At 32.3% G+C, this 16,963-nt stretch overlaps 4 protein-coding genes across 5 annotated transcripts; 3 read left to right on the top strand and 1 right to left on the bottom strand.

The window, feature by feature from the left end:
- The first annotated feature begins 7,325 nt into the window (after positions 1–7,325).
- LOC106369751 lies at positions 7,326–9,944 on the top strand. Its single transcript, XM_022693016.2, has 2 exons — positions 7,326–7,921; positions 9,384–9,944. The coding sequence occupies exons 1-2, from the start codon at positions 7,400–7,402 to the stop codon at positions 9,843–9,845; spliced, it is 984 nt and encodes a 327-aa protein (XP_022548737.2). The 5' UTR covers positions 7,326–7,399; the 3' UTR covers positions 9,846–9,944.
- Positions 9,945–10,062: 118 nt separating this feature from the next.
- LOC106369750 lies at positions 10,063–11,580 on the bottom strand. Its single transcript, XM_013809866.3, has one exon. The coding sequence runs from the start codon at positions 10,987–10,989 to the stop codon at positions 10,342–10,344; it is 648 nt and encodes a 215-aa protein (XP_013665320.2). The 5' UTR covers positions 10,990–11,580; the 3' UTR covers positions 10,063–10,341.
- A 1,625-nt stretch (positions 11,581–13,205) lies between these two features.
- LOC106370421 (NDR1/HIN1-like protein 12) lies at positions 13,206–16,552 on the top strand. Of its 2 annotated transcripts, none has more exons than XM_013810430.3 (4): positions 13,206–13,595; positions 13,900–14,263; positions 14,493–15,540; positions 15,915–16,552. In XM_013810430.3, exons 1-2 carry the CDS (start codon positions 13,290–13,292, stop codon positions 14,215–14,217), a joined length of 624 nt encoding a protein of 207 aa, XP_013665884.2. In that variant the 5' UTR covers positions 13,206–13,289; the 3' UTR covers positions 14,218–14,263; positions 14,493–15,540; positions 15,915–16,552. The 2 variants fall into 2 exon arrangements, with proteins under 2 accessions (XP_013665884.2, XP_048599023.1); XM_048743066.1 differs by having other exon boundaries at positions 13,231–13,595; positions 15,998–16,552.
- On the top strand, positions 16,028–16,552 carry BNAA10G14130D. The gene has a single exon (XM_048743067.1). The coding sequence runs from the start codon at positions 16,028–16,030 to the stop codon at positions 16,268–16,270; it is 243 nt and encodes an 80-aa protein (XP_048599024.1). The 3' UTR covers positions 16,271–16,552.
- Positions 16,553–16,963: the final 411 nt, after the last annotated feature.

The raw sequence follows: 16,963 nt of genomic DNA, 5'->3' as shown, positions 1-16,963 counted from the left end.
CGTCTCTTAGATTGATTTTGTGGTTTTAATTACGGCAACTTGACATCTTTCTGTTGTGGCATCAGATCTGAGTTTAGGAAGAGGATTTGTTGATTCTCTGTCTCAGCGTCCCTTTACCTGTGCTCAGATGGAGACCCGACGGTGAAGGATTCGTCGGCTTCTGTTGTGAGCTTGAGCTAGTCTGTGGGGCTCTGGAGCTCGTGAAGTTCGAAGGTTAAGCACTGTATTGGTGTTTCTCCCGTTTCTGGCCACAACTTGGATGTTCTGGTATTATTGTTGTACTAGCCTTAGTTTGTGTAGTAGTCTGCTCTTGGATCTGAGGTTTTCTCGGCGTGGGATTGCTCGGAGAGATTGTCGGGTTTCCTAGTCACCTTGTCACTTTGCTTGGGATTCTTTTCCTCTTTCAAAACTGTTTTCTGGTGCGCGGTGCAAAACTTAAACCGATGTGGGTTTCTACTACTTCCATCGAATTTGGTGAGGTAGTCTTCAAGTGGGTTTGTGGCGGTGTAAAGTTCCCGGCTGTTCTCTCTATTTCCCATGCGGGGTCGGCTCAATGGTATCATAGGCTCTGGGGCAAAAAAAAAAATTAATTTCCAAACTATTATTTTTTCTAAAAAAATCTGATAGATATATGTGTGTTTTTAAATACTAGAAGTATTTTTAAAAATAAATCTATGGAAATAAAAAAATACTTTCATATAAAAAAAATTTGGACCCTTTTTTTATTTTAATATATCATATAAAAAAATACTTTCATATAAAAAAATACTTTCATATAAAATGAATCGGGCCCTTCTTTATTAAAAAATAGGGGGACAACGGATTGGATCCGGGACGGTCGCACCACTCGTCCCCCTATCTAAGTCGGCCCTGCTCCCATGGTCGTCTCTGCTGAAGTCCTTTATGCACTGGCTTGTGTCTAAACTTCGGGTTTGTGAAAAAGATCTCGTTGGCTTTTTGGAGTGTGTTGGTCTTGAGGCAGTTTTGGTTGGTGACTTATCAGTGCTTGCAGTCTGGCTCTCCCGGCTGTGGTCTATGGTTTTACCGTCTGTCCTCCGTGGCGTCTTCTCGCTTATCAGGATTTGTCTATGATGAGGGCTCGCCTGACTTTTGTGGTTCTTGTCTGTTATACAATGTGAAGTATCAGTGTTGTGAAGTTGTTCTGTTCCTTAGTTTTTAACCAACGGGTTTTTCCGGATTTCTTAGTAAAGGACTGTGGAGCTTTAGTTCAATCGCGTTCAGTTTTTGAGTAGTTTGATTGTCAACCGTCTTCTTCGTCGACTGCTCGGGTGGAGATCCTTGTTCTCGTGGCTTCTCTCTGTTGAAGCTTGTCCTTGAGATTCTGCTGCTCGTGGTTCCTTTGGCGGAACATCTTATGGAGCTATTCTATTACCCTAATAATCTAGACTGTCAACGCCTTCTCGTTCTCTCCGGCTTCCCTCATTGATATGCTTCACTTTTGTGATAATAATTCTCAGCTTCTAAAGTTCTTTGTGGTCTTTGTTCACTTCGTTCCTTAGGTTTGTTACTTGCTTTTATGGTCTTCATCTTTGACTCCAGCTAGTATTGTGTACTATGTTGGCTATTGGCTCCGGAAGGGCGTTCAACCCTTGGTGGCTTTGTGTAATTCTCGGTTAAGTTTGAATATGAATCCAACGGATGATAAAAAGAAAGAGCATGTTCTCTGCTGTTCTACCTTCTCTCTCTTATTTTTAGTTTTTATATTAATTTTTTGGGAAAACTGTTTTTTTAGAGCAAAAAAATGGTAACTATGTCCCTTTAGACTAATCTATATTTTGTGTCATATTTTCCTATAACACCCTTTAATATTTTTGAAAATAAATTTAATAAATAGTTTTACAAACAAAATTTTTTTGGAAAAATAGTAACTTTTGATAAAATACCTATATGAACTTAGTGATATTTTTTCCAGTTATAAAAAAGTAAAAATTATAAATTTCATATTATGTTCTAAATAAAGTAGAAATGACATTCTACGAAGTAGAAAACGAAATCAACTTTTTTCATTGAATCTACAATGTTTAGAATACGTGATCTACGTAAATAGGAGTATTCTAAAAATATTTAGAATACACATTCTGCGCTTAACCTATCGTTCTAAAAACTTTAGAAATTAAAATCTACACATTAATATAAATCTAAAACACGTAGAAACCTACTTCTACAGATTTACTATAAATCTAAAACATGTAGAAATCAAAATCTAAACATTACTATAATTCTAAAAAACTGTAGAAACCGATTTCTACATATTAGTTGTATTCTACGGATAAGAAATCAGTTCCTAAAAATATGGAAACAAAATATTTGGGAATATTCACTTTTATATTTTGAAAAAAAAATCGATTTTTTTTAAAAAAAATAAAAAAACGAAAAAGGAACAAAAAATAAAAAAAACGAAAAAGGAATAAAAAAATTACAATTTTAAGGGCATTACTGCCATTTTGAAAAAAATTAGTCTAATGGGACATAAAGTAGTATAGATTAGTATAAAGAGACATAGTTACCATTTTTTTGCTCTAAAAAAACAATTTTCCCTAATTTTTTTTACGAAGAGCTGCTCATAAAAAGTAGCCAATGCACATGCTCCCAATTATAAATAAAAAACAGTAACAGTTATAAAAAAATATTTTTAAAACTTTTTTTAAAGTTGTCGATAAAACACTAAATCCTAAACTCTAAATTCTAATCCCTAGATCTTAAACCTTAAATCATTTGGTAAATCATAAACTCTAAATCAAAAATACTAAACACTAAAACATTCAAGGGTTTAGAGTTTAGGATTTTGGATTTAGGGTTTAATATTTTAGTGTTTAGTGTTTTTGATTTATAATTTAGGATTTATCCAAGGATTTAGGATTTACCCAGATTTAGGATTTATCCAAAGGTTTAGGGTTTAGAATTTAAGGTTTAGGATTTAATGTTTTGCTGACGATGTTAAAAATGTTTTAATTTTTTTTTGTAACTACTATTATTTTTATTTTGAAAACATAATATAACTTAACAATATTTTGTTTGTTTATTAAAACATATCAAATATGAAATAATGAAATATTATTGCTTACGTCACCAAATGCAATGGCGGATGAACTTTATTTCACTTTTCTAACTGTGACATAGGCCTGGGCATGGATTGAATATCCGGATTTTTGAAGGTATTTGTGATTTGCTTCGTATGTCACGGATATCTAATTTTTCGATTTGCTTTGCTTCAAAAAAATATGAATATTCAGAAAATAAATAGATATTTACGGATATTTACGAATACTTACGGATATCTCATATGTTTTGATTAATACAAATAATCTTAAAAGTTTGATACAAATTTGTTTTGTAAAATTTTTTTTTGCATGATATATATGATAAATATTAAAAGAAGTAGTAAACCTACATATTTTGTAAATTTTTTGAACTTAGTTAACAATTATAATAACACAAAACTTAAAAAAAAAATTATAATTGTCATAAATGTGTTCTTTTCCTTAATACTTTTATATAAGTAATAATGTAAATAGAATTTATCAAATCATATGTTAGAATAATAATTATCTAATTTTATACATTAAAAACTTTAAATATAATGAAGATATACATGTATTTATATATTACCGGACCGGATCGGATATCCGCTTTCTAAAATTTTAATATTTGTGATTTGATTCGATTTTAACGGATATTGATTTTTAGTATTTGATTTGTTTCGAAATTTTACGGATATCTGGAATTTTCGGATCGAATCGAAATGAATAACGAATCAAATCAAATTTAACGGATATGACGGAAGCTTTGGGCCTTTGACTTTCCCTGTTTTTGTGAACAAGACTCGCTTGTACTTTATGTTTGTTTTGCTAGTAAAACTTTATAACAATATTTTTCAGGCTCGACTTGATATGCTTTAACAGTTTAACCTATGAATTAATTGATATTGAAACATTATTTTTGTGAACCAAAGATATTGAAACACATCTAAAGAAATCTTCATTTATGTATCTATATTATTAAAATTGAAATACATTTTAGACTATTTGGAAACATGGATAACATCATAAATGAAAATTATTTGAAAATATATTTTTTTTATTTACATATTTAGTCATTGCATTTACAATATATTAATTACTTCCATTTTGTATTTTTTATTTATAGATTATACCGCTGTATTTAAAATTAATTTAAATTTATTAATTTCAATGGTTGTCGTTTCTTTGTGGTAAAACAATTTTATAAAACAATTTCTAAATATAGTATTAACTTATTTAGTTTAGTCAAATATAAAATTCTGAGAATTCAATTTTCAAGAAAACAAAATATCATAAAAGTAATAATAATTCATAGAAAACTAATGTAAAAATTAAAAAAAAATTAGTATGTTGTTTCATTTTAAAATAAACTAGAGTTTAACCCGTACATCGTGCGGATATATTTTTATTTTATAAATATTTAATTTTGATGTTATTATATAAATTTAAATATACAATTTATATCTTAATGCTATGTATTTTATAACTATTTAATTTTATTGTTTAGGTTTATTATTACTTTATTAATATATGGGTTTGTTTTATACATTTACTTTTTTTATTATGTTTTTGAGTTTTCATAATTTGAATTAATCAAATAAAAAATATTCTTCAACATATGATTTTTGAAAATATATAGCTGTAGAAATAAAATTTTGACGTATGTTAATAACTTCATTTGTATAAAAAAATATGACATGATTAACAAATTTGAACCCGTTTTAGTTGTAGATGATAATTTATTTAAATGAAAGCATTATATTACTTAATTACAAAATTAACTAATGCAATATTTAATAAAAATTATTTAAAATTTAATAGGATTTTGTTAGATTTTTCTCAACATATTTTGTTACAACTGAAAATAAAATTCAAATATGTAGTTAAAATTAATTTATTATTAGCATTCTTATTATTTGTTATGTCATATTATGTGATTAATGAAATGGTCCTAGTAAACTTCTAAATAGTAGATAAAAATGGTACTTCTCTTTTAATAGAGAAGATTAACAAAATATGTTAATAAATAAATAATACAATTACATCAAATTGCATCAAGTTATAAATTCTTTAATATAATATTATGTACAAATAAAAAATATTATCAAACATCTGTATTACAAAATATTATATTCTACTTTATATATAAGTTACAAAACATAAATATATAAGTTTACGTTGAACACAAGTTAAATCAAACATCCGTGCAGGGACGCATGTCAAGTTCTACTAGTGATCACTTATACTTTATGTTTGCTTTGCTATTAGAACTTTATAACAATGTCTTTTGAGTTCGATTTGATATACTTTATCCTATGAATAAATTGATACTGAAACATATCTAAAGCGGGGTTGCGCATATGTGTCAAAACAAGTAGTAGAAACAAAGCCTATATGTTGTATAATAAATAGCATGCATTATGTAATTAGATTTGAATTATTATGATTACATAGAGGCAATAACACCAACAAGTAGATAAGCCCCTAAGTTTATATCTATATTGCATTTCTACAGAAATATATGATACGAGTGTTAATCTATACTATTAAAAGGGAAGGAGTCCCAAAAAATCTACTTATGAAAGGTTGTTGGACCTATTCACTAAACATAATTATTTTTTTGGTCTCACCTTATATTTCTCTAACTATACACTAATCAATTACCTTATATTTCTCTAACTATAAAATAACCAATGCTCTTATTTAATACTCAACTTACTATAATACACCAAAGATTTATACATCAATATTATTAATTCAGAATCATTGATATATTTTACCCCTATTTTTCCTTGGAATATTACTTTTGTACCACTAAACCTATTAAAAGAAACAGATTATTTTATAACTGATTTAATAATCATACAACTCACGATCATTTTTCTTTAACAAAAACAATTACTATAAAAACATTTGGATTTATGGTAATTAAAGTCTGAACAATACCATGCTTTTAATTCATATTAAATGTTTTGTGACCCAAACTAACATGATACCATTCGACGGTCAAAACATATTAACTTCCAATTACGATTAGAGAAATAGTTCACAGTACAACAACAAGCTTAATTATATTTCAAAATTATAGTTTTTTCTTTGAAAACCTTCTTATGTTATTTTTGTGATGAAAATCTTTTACAACTGGGTTTATTATGAGAAAGGGTTTTGTATAAATATTTTCTCAGAAAATTATAGCATTTTTAGGATGTTTTTTATGTTTAAATAAAATATATTATTTATTTTTAACATTTATAGGTAACTCAACTATACTCAACTTAATAATAATTTCATTTCTAAAACTCAAAAATTTAATCTTAATATAGTCATTATAAAACCTATAAACTAGAATGTATAACATAAAAAAATGTAGTTTATTCAATTTTATATCTTAGTAAAATTTATATGAGAAATTTAATCAAATTTTGAAAAATATTATCATGTTATTTTAGATATTTACCATGTCATCTGGTATAGATTCACGAGTTAATATGAATTTTAAATTTTAAAGGATTTTAAATAATAGATTTTTATTAAACTGAAACTAGATTATATATGGTGACTGCGTTTACTGGTTTGACTGTGGATACCACTTATTGGTGTTTTGGTTCCTTTTAGTGGAAAATTAGACTGAATGTTGAGGACTTATTAAGATATTTTTTTAATATTTGAAAAAAATGTTTGAGTAATTTATTTTTATTGGATAATTCAGCTTATAAATAGTATATTTAAGATATTTGGTTATTTAGAAATTACATATAATTAATATTTATAGGTATATAATTTGTATTTTAAAAATTCAGGTATCTATTTATCTTGGTTCTAGATATACATGATATGTTCGGTTATTTATAAATTTTGGTTCAAGTTTAGTTTTATTTTTTCAATTTGGTACGGGTTGATTATTCCGTTCCGAATAATATGGCCAAACTAATAAACTATCTTATATAAAAATTTATATTAAAAATTATTAAATTCAAAAAATAAACCCGCGCTTTCTAAGCGCGGGTCAAAATCTAGTTAAGCTTATTAGTTATTATCTTTGTGCCCTGTGAAAAAAAAACATCATATGTAAATAGCAATTCAACAAGAAGTAAAACTTCTAATGATTTTTTTAAAAGTCCGCAAAAAATAATTGATTATCTTTTTTTCATATATCTAAATGAGGATTTTCTTTAACTAATTCAATTATAATTGTGGTTATGATATTCTACGAAATATCATAACAAACTTTCTGTATTCACGCAGGCATTTTTATGAAATAAGAAAAAAAGTTATTAACTCTTAGATAGTCTCTATAATTAATGATAAAATAACAACATCAACATCATCAATCTTCTCTCTAAACCAACAAAAAGTATATGGATTCGCAAACCACCTCCGGAAATCCAACGTCCTCCGACACTCGACGTCGTTGGTGGTGGTCACGACCAATAGTTACTCTTGATCATGAGCAAACTTTCAAGGAATTTGCGGTTTTCATTTCACCATTTTTCGCCGGCTTTTTCATCGCCGTTGCCATATACTTGATCTTGTTGTTCATCGACAAAGCTCACTCTCAGTCTCACCCCAAATTCTCCATCCAATCCATCACCGTCTCTCCCTATTCCACCACGTGTCACGTCGACTTCCTCGTAAAAAAACCTAGCTCGAGATATTCTATCTATTACGACGTTGGTGATGCTTCGGTGAGGTTCGGTCATACAAACGTCGATGTTTTTAACATAACTCGTAAACGTAACAGCAGAGATCACACGGCTTTCTCGTTGGACTTCGTTGCTGGAGAGGTAAATGGAACCGACGTTGTTTCCCAAGAGCTTCACATCAAACTTAGGGGGAAGCACAAGCGTTATGTAGATTCTACTGAAGCTGGACATTTTGATGTAAGATGTCAAAATTTGACCCGAAGCCATGAAAACATTAAGAAGATTAAATGTTATTCCTGTTTTACACGTTTAAAGAAGTTTGTTTAAATTAAGTTGAGCGCGCTTCGGAATTCATCTCATCCTTTACAAATTTTAAGTTTAGTTTAAATTAAGTTGAGCTTTTAAAAAAAAAATTAAGTTGAGCTTTTAGTTTCTTCATGTTTTATTTTATTTTTCCTATTACTCTTTGAAGTTTTATTTGTTGTTCTTCCATCCACCATATGATGTCTGCGTATATGTATATATCACTTCCTTTTGCGGTTATATATATATATATATATACTCATCACCTTCTCTATAAAGTTCTAGATTTATTTAAGCTAAATTAGTGAGGGTTTAAATTTTGCTTAGGCCGGATAAAATATATTTAATTTACTATTCAACCAAAATTATATAAAATATAGAGTATAACATTTAATATTTTAAATAAAGCAAAAACTCATTTTAAAAATTGAAAATTATATTAGATTTTCATTCTATCCTTGCATGTGCAATTTTCATTCTATAGCAATTTTCATTCCATTTCTCTTTGCATCTGACTTATATATTGATTATTACATCAACATATAAATACTATGCGAGTCACTATTGTATGTGGGAAAATATAATTTGATCTTTGTTTTATTTCATAGGTGCTATAAAAATAAAAATAAACGATAAAGTACATGATGAGAAATCTTTAAAACATGTAGTTTTAGGTCACTTAGGATTAGGTATTTGTCTTCCAAATATAAACAAATGAAATTATATGTAAACATTATATATATCCAGCTACATTGGTAAAGCCTAAAGAGTAATATATATACTGGCAAATATTGTGGAAAATGTAACAAATAGCATGACCATTTTTTGTTACTTTGATAGTTTTATATGTTTTCGAGTTATTTCACGTAAATTCCAATAACAAAATACAGTTGTAATTTCCAAGATTATTTCCGATTTCAGTGTTCTCAAGAAAAACAGTTTAGATTTCCTTTTAATCATTTCATGTTAGCTTTCCGTAAAATATTTTTATGAAAGTAACGAACTATATATTTCTTCTATTAAAATAGATAAACAACAAACTTCCCGCGGATTTGCTTGCGGATCTTTTCTCAACAAAAGAAATATTGCGACACTGAAAATATATAAAAAGTCAACATTTCCTTTATTGATCAAAACCTTAACTAAGTTAATCTTTTCTTAGAGCTTCAAAATCAACATGGCAATTTCTCAATGTACCTCTTGTGGCCTCAATCTCCAACATTGCCAATGTCGCCGGCAAGCATCCACCACCACATACCGCCGCGCATTTGATCCGCCAATTGAGGTTACTCCAGTTTGTTACTGTGGTTGCTACTCATGTTGGAGTATTGTAGTCGTCCTTGTCTTTCTCTTTTTGTCAGGAAAATTATTCGGCGAAGGTGGTTGCTACTTGGAGCTCTTTGCCCATTCTGTCTCCGTCTCAAACACAAACGTAAACGCAAACATCTCAACCGCTGACTGGAGAGTCGGTTTGGTTGCCATGAGTCCGGTCACCGGCTGCAAAATCTCTTTCCATACAATCAAGTCTCGTCTCCTTCGTGGAGAAGAGGTTGTGTCCGAGACATCTCCGTCGGTGGATGGTTTCGGTCAGGTTGTTACCTCCGACAAAACGGATGGACCGGTCATAACTGTCGATTTCAATGGGGTTGTAACGCCGGGAATTATCAGCGATGTGGTTAGGGGTTATCGAGTGGAGATTGTTGCCGGAGTGGACTCTGATGGTTTCTTGATGGTGTTGTGCGGCGATCTACCGTTGAAATTCACGGCGGACCCGGCGGGAAATGTGATTGGATCGTTACTAGGAAATATGAAACGGTGTGACTACGTATTCGAAGATAACTTGAATATTCATGTTTAGATCTTAAAACTTTTAATCCTCCGCGATCATGAATCTTTCATCTCTATCTACAAGTTACTGGCTTTATGTTATTCTATATATTCTTTTTTTGTATTTGAGTCGTAGCTTATCATATAAGATGACCTTAAGAATGTTATCTCTGGCTAGAATACAGACCCCATAGTTCGAAAAAACTAGTTTTTTTCACTAATTTTGTCTTACCTAGTTGGATTTTAATGCAATATCTCAACTAAATGATACTCTCCATCTCTAGATTTAATGTTACTGACCTTTGTGCAAATTTCGTTTCTTCCTCATCATTGAACATCTCAATCGTTTATTTTTTTGTTAGTTTCGTTTTCTTTTCATTAAATGAAGCACAAATCTCTAACCTGTTTTGCTAAAGATCAATTACTATAAAATAATAGAAAAAAAAATTTTATAAAAAAAAAACTTAAAAGATAAACACTGCTTAATGCCTCATAATATTTCAATAACTTGAGCAAAATAGAGATACTCAGAAAGGTGAGTTAAGTTCCTTAAGCTTCAACAACTTTTTGAAAGACGAATGGCATTTAATCTTCTCATAACCGAGAACGAGATTCTGACACGTGATATATAAATGTCCATAATCATCTCCTTCCACGAAAAGCTGTTTCTTCGTCGCACTAAGTTTCAACTCCAAATCCAAAATCCTAGGAGTGTCAGTTTGATTACCCTCCGTAGCTAAATCGACCGAGAAACTCGTGTTGCCACGTGAACGACGCGTGTTCGATGTCTCCAGAACGGCGGCGTTTGAAACCCCTCCTAGTTTGGCGTACACGCCATCCGCGTCGTAGTAGACAAGGCACCTCGAGCTTGGGTGGCTCACGAGAAAATCGACGTGCCACGTGGCGGCGGAGGAAGAGGGAGAAACGGAGATAGATTCCACGAAGAAAGTGACGTTGCAGTGAAGAACTCTGGTGGGGAAGAACATGATGATAGAGAAGAAGGCGGTGAAAAAGAGCGCGCTGGTCATGTAGCCGAGACAAAAGGCACTAATGGGCGATTTAGTGAGTTTCTCATGACAAACAAATAACGACTTTGGTTGACTACTAGTCCTCAGCCGCAAAGGAGGAGGAGGATCAGTTTGTCCGGTCACTATCTCCGGCAAGCTATCAGCCATTTGCTTTCTTTCTTTGGGGGTAGGGAGAGAATAGGACGAATGATAATTAATGTGATCTTAGAAAAATGTCAATCACTAAAATTTACATTATAAGTACGAGGAGTAGGCTATAATTTCCAATTAAAATTTAGTTGGTGTATTTAATGGAATTTTAATTTCTCCTTTTTAAACAACATCATTATTCTGTTTTCGCTTTTGATCTTGTAAACTTTTAAATTTTGTGTGGATAAGAGACTTTGTTATGATTTTCTGGAGACAGAATCAAAGTTGAACTAAATTCCATTTATCAATTTTTTGTTTTGCATTGCTATTTTTTTGTGAAATACATGAATTTTCATATTTCTTTTAACATCTACCAATATACGGATCTAAACTGAATATAAGAAAATAAAAACTGGTTTTAAAAAAAAATCTAGTTTATTTGTCACGAACTTATAGCTAGCAGTCTAACCATAAATTTAAGTATTTTTCACTAATTGTTTAACTAAAATGTCAAGGGCTATTTGTTCCTCTTGTGGCCTACGGAGCCAACGCTGCCAATGTGGTCGAGAAGCTTCAACCGCCGGAAACGCAAACGGTGATGACGTAGAAAGAGCGCCCAAGCTTACTCGAGCCTCCTTGGATTATCTACCTCGTTGGGGCCAGTCTCCCACTCACAGTCTATCTCCCCTGCTTCTTGCCGGGAATCCTTTCCCCGGTCCAAAAAACTTGTCACTTAGAGGTCTTCGTCGACTCCTTCTCCGTCTCAAACGCCTCGACCGCAAACGCAGATTGGAACGTAAGTTTTGTTGCGAAGAGTCCACGTAACGGCTGCAAAGTCTCTCTCCATATGATCAAAACGCGTCTCCTCCGCGGCAGCAATCTTATCTCCGAGTCATTCACTCCTGACTATTTCGGGAAACTTGTCAACGGAAAAATCAACGAACCGCTTCCGTACGCCGTTTTCAAAAACGTTACCATGCCGCAAGGTATTGGTGGCGGCGTGGTGTGGGATCTTCGGGTCAATGTCGTATCTAGCTTTTATGTAAGCGGTTTTCGACATTCGGGTCAGGGTTTCTTGATCGTGGATTGTGGCGGTATACCGGTGAACTTCACGGTGGATACGGCTGGAGATGTGAAGGGATCGTTGCTCGGACATATGAGGCCGTGTGAGTATTTATTACGGAGTAATTATACGGACACAACCTTTTAGAACTTGTTTTTTTTTTTTTTCTCCGATCATCATTCTATTCTCCTTTTACGTGTTCTCTTGGCTTTGATTAGGGTTAGTGAATTTGTTTTCTTCGTCAAAAAATAAAAAAAATGTCATAATATGCAGAATTCTTTTAAGATAAGATGAGATTAGACCCATGGTTTGTTATAACTTTTTTTATTACGCCATATATTTACATCCAATGCATCAAATGTTTGGTTCTTGTAATTTGCTAACACCTAATATCCTTCCTCTAAATCGTATAAATACATGTGCAGTCATTTGTTAACAGCGAATTAATCAACTTTTACTTTATACCATGAATAAGTTATATCCATTTATACCGCGTATCTTAAACCTCCATAATTAATCATTCCAAAGAACATTTCATCGATCTTCTTTCGTATTAAGGCTAATTAATAAATAACAAAAATGTGATAGTACCTTTTATTGATCATAGTTAAAAGAGGAAAGCATATATTGTTATGCGATCTATAATGAATGTAAATATGAAATTATGATCATCTAGCTATAAATATTGCTAAAGAGAACAATTTGTCAAAGCATATATCTTATATGATACATCAGATCATTTGTTTCTCAATTCCTTGCCAAAATAAAGAGCAACGATATGTCGCTGCAAAAAAAGGATTTGTCTCTCATCTCCAAAGGGCTTCTCATGGTAATTGTTTATTTGGTACTCCAAAATTGTGAGTAAATTATTTCGACAATTGATGATGGACTAAAAACAACTTTTCCGAATTTCTCACAAAGTTAAAACTTAAAAGTAACCATATATCAAAAAAAGAGTCCAGAGTCCAGACTTTAGGTTTATAACAATTTAACAATATGGTTACAAATGGAAACATAGGATTACTTAATAAATTGTTTCCAAGGAAAGGATTAATTGAAAATTACGATACATTTATTTATTTATTATTTTTTTATTTTTTTACGATACATTTATTTACCTTAACATAAACCACAAAGGCTCAATTTGACATTATAAGTAGCCCTCAAAACTATATTACTGCTAGTCCAATCTCTTCACCCTCCAAACAAACAACTCTCTCTCTAACCAAAACGTTGAACGCAACCAAACGCTACAATGACGGAAAAAGAGTGCAAGTTCGACTACCGCAAATATGCGGAGGCGGCAACGAGACGCCTAGTGTACGGATTTCTAGGCCTGGTCGCTACGGTTGCGGTTGTGATTTTCTTTGTCTGGGCCATACTTCACCCGCACAAACCGCGTTTTGTCCTGCAAGACGTTACCATTTACGAGTTCAACATCTCACAGCCTAACTTACTCAGTTCAAATCTCCAAGTAACTCTCTCTTCTCGCAACCCAAACGACAAAATCGGAGTTTTCTACGACCGCCTCGACATATATGCCTCGTACCGCAACCAAGAGGTAGCGTCTTGTGTTTTAATGCAATCTTTTGTTTGTCTATTATCTATATATTCATTGCTAAAATCAGGACCGACCATGAGATTTTATAGAATTTCACAATTTAGTAAAAGTGTTGATATTATTTTTCTACAATTTAGGAATTTATATTTACATAAATGATTTCTGTAAATTTTTGGTGTCATATATAGGGAATGTTTCACTTGTCTAAGTCCAGATCCTGCTGTTTATGGATCAGCAAAATGTATTATATTTTGTCGTTAATCCGAAAAACATGACACACCTTAAAGTATGTTTTATTAACTAGGTGACTTTGGCGAATCTACTGCCGGAAACGTATCAAGGCCATCTGGAAGTGACAGTGTGGTCGCCGGTTCTGATTGGATCCGCCGTGCCAGTGGATCCTTACCTGACTCCGGCACTGAAGGAAGACATAAACGCCGGGATGGTGCTTCTAAACATCAAGATCGACGGTTGCGTTAAGTGGAAAGTAGGCTCGTGGGTATCTGGATGTTATCGGCTCCTCGTTAACTGTCCGGCGTTCATTCCCTTCTCCGGCCAGGTAGTCGGCGCCGGTCCTGCGATCAAAGACCAGCTTGCTCAGCAATGTGCTGTTGACGTATGATAAAAAGAAGAAGAATATTTTTTTTAGACCAATAAAGGAGATAAAGGTATGTTAGAGCGCTTTGCTGTTAATTATTCTTTTAAGATTGTTCAAGAAATGATTCTTTTTCTCTAGGTAAATTTTGATAATTTAAACGATATACTTTCAAATTATATACCCACGTCAAATTTATCACCCGGTTTTACAATATTCATAATATATATTGTTGACAAAAATATAAAAATAATCGATCACATGAATATTATCATTAACTAGGTGACATTTTGACTCTGCAGCCTGCACAAGAAATGCCAGGATTAGGCAAAGCTTACAAGGGTGGTTTTATTTTCTAGTTGGATATAAGAGGCACATGAAAACGACTATGTAGCTACTGGATATAATTTGTGGAATGAAAAAGTTAAAAAATTAGTTAAAATAGTAATCTAAGCTCATGAAAAAGAGTAGCTATAGCCCTTTTTCAGAAAAAAGAAAGAAATAATAGTAGCTATATTTATCTCTAGTGTATAGATAATTTTATTGGATTAGTAAAAACTAAAAAGGTATTGTACCAAAGGTTTCTTTGTGGATCATGTTTCATGGAAAACAAAACCATAGAGAGTTTACATTGTACTAAAATTAAGTATCTTCTTCCACTATTTGTTGTTGTTTTGGATCAATTGTTGTGTATATGTTGTTGGTGGTGAGATACACAAGAGACTCACATATAGTCACTGTCACATACTCACATGTGAGGTGTGGAATCATCTTCATGTTAGTGACATTTGCACGCCTTACGGTATATGCAGCGTGAAGCACAATACTCCTTACTTGTTTCTCCCTTTTAGTTACATTTTTTTCTTTTGTGTGAAATTTTTAAAAGTTGACACGCTTTTTAGAAGTTTAGTTTACAGAAGATTCTCAACGCAAAAAGAAATTCGATAACTTTAACTCCTCAACAAACTTCTTACTTGCCGCGTGCCGCTGTTGATTTAATGACGTTTGTAAGTAACCAACCAACGCATACACTTGTAGCCAGCCGCATTGTCAATGTCAAACCAAAATATAAGGCAAAAGAAATAAGGTAACAAGAAAAAATGTTAAAACGTGAGATTTTCATGGGCTTTTAATAAGTTGGGCCTAACCAAGAAACCAACATAGAGTTCTGTATAAAGCCAATACATGTTAACGCAATATTTGATACGATGCCGTCTGGGTTATTTCTGTTCTCTGGATTAGAGCTAGTGGACCAGAGACGACAAGACAAGACAAGACTCTCTCTGTGTCTGGTCAGAAATTCTTCAACTTCCACTATCGATTTCTGGATGTTTTCACTCTGATTGAAAGGTAAACTGCCGAAATTTTCTGTCTTGCTTATTTGAGATTCCGGTTCTTTGATCCAGCTACGACTAATTTTGCTGGCTAGGTTTTAAATTATCGCTGATTGGATTGTTTAGGACCTTGTTTTCCGTACATAGTAACAGAAATTAAAGAGCTGTCTTGAACTTGTGGATCACTCATACTATGTGATGTTATTATTATTCAATGCAATTTACTTGAAATTCATATGCTTTTTCGAAAATAAGATAGCTCGTGATGATGCTGATTTCGTTGTAAAATCCATTGATGTGTATAATTTGATATAAGGGGTTGATGCTCCTAAATGTTACTACTTATGTAGCTTATGAAGAATTTCAATGCTGTGTGAATGTTTCCTTTAGGTGATGGAGAGATTATAGATTGTTGTGTTAAACCACCCTAAATTGCATCCCGCTCAAAGGTTGTGTGACAATACTCTATATAGGCCAAGGTGTTTTTATCGGTGGTTTTAAAGATGGGGAACAAAGCTACAACAACTGTGAAAGAAGAACGCGAAGAGATCCACTTGAAGGTTGTACCTCCAGTAGACAGGGCTTTTGTGCGTTGGCTTGCAAGAGATCTACAGAGAGTTCAGGGATTCAAACCGAAGAACATTCGTGCCATCACTCCTCCTGATAGCTACATCGAGTTCATGCGGTTGAATGGATCGCTTGATGTGGATTTGGATGACCCTGATCTTGCCCATTTGTTCAAGTAAAACAAAAATGGTGGCTGCGTTTCTTTTTTTTTTTAATAGCTCAAGCTTTTTCAAAGTCTTAGCGTCTCTTTTAAATTAACTTTACACTTGAGCTTCTGTGTGTTTAAATGGGATACAAGTGTCTGCATTCAGATAAACAAATGTTTCCTATTCAGTTGTCTTGGTTGTTCAAAGTCCACACAGCATGTTATTTTCATCTCTTAACATTGCCAAAAGTTGTATGAGCTGGTGGATTTAATTTGGAGGTGGGGGTTGTAGTTTAACCAGTCCCCTTGTGGTTCAGCTCTAAATTTTAATTTTCAGAATTAGATTGCGTAGCTTTATTAATTTACTCGGCAACAAAAAAACCTATTTTAATTTATAAAATCCGAAATAGAAATAATTAATTAATTATAATTAAAAAGGGAAGGATTATTTGTAGGGATATCTTACTCTATTAAAAGGGAATCTTACTCTATTAAAAAGAGAGTATAAACTCCATTGAGCCTATCCACCTCGGCAAATTAAATCAGCCAATGAAATATGATTTTTTTGTCAATTTATTGAATCCAATAAAACATTTCATCTTTATTATTCTTATTGAAGTTTCTGAAATTGCCGTTATCCTACATTTAAGAACCTCCATTTTTTAAAAACTTAATTACTTTCGTTGATCCTTGCAAGATGAGAGACAATGACGTTTCAATTTCCGTT

Source organism: Brassica napus, chromosome A10 (assembly GCF_020379485.1).
Source record: "Brassica napus cultivar Da-Ae chromosome A10, Da-Ae, whole genome shotgun sequence".
Lineage (NCBI taxonomy): Eukaryota > Viridiplantae > Streptophyta > Magnoliopsida > Brassicales > Brassicaceae > Brassica > Brassica napus.
The sequence above is the reverse complement of the archived record's forward strand: the minus strand, read 5'-3'. Positions and strand labels throughout refer to the sequence as shown.

Excerpts from the sequence above, each read along its gene's own strand:
- LOC106369751 (XM_022693016.2), top strand. The coding sequence starts at position 7,400 with ATGGATTCGCAAACCACCTCCGGAAATCCAACGTCCTCCGACACTCGA. Across the intron at positions 7,922-9,383 it reads CTGAAGCTGGACATTTTGAT|CTCTTTGCCCATTCTGTCTC; the intron begins GTAAGATGTCAA and ends TGCTACTTGGAG.
- LOC106370421 (XM_013810430.3), top strand. The coding sequence starts at position 13,290 with ATGACGGAAAAAGAGTGCAAGTTCGACTACCGCAAATATGCGGAGGCG. Across the intron at positions 13,596-13,899 it reads CCTCGTACCGCAACCAAGAG|GTGACTTTGGCGAATCTACT; the intron begins GTAGCGTCTTGT and ends TTTATTAACTAG.
- BNAA10G14130D (XM_048743067.1), top strand. The coding sequence starts at position 16,028 with ATGGGGAACAAAGCTACAACAACTGTGAAAGAAGAACGCGAAGAGATC.
- LOC106369750 (XM_013809866.3), bottom strand. The coding sequence starts at position 10,989 with ATGGCTGATAGCTTGCCGGAGATAGTGACCGGACAAACTGATCCTCCT.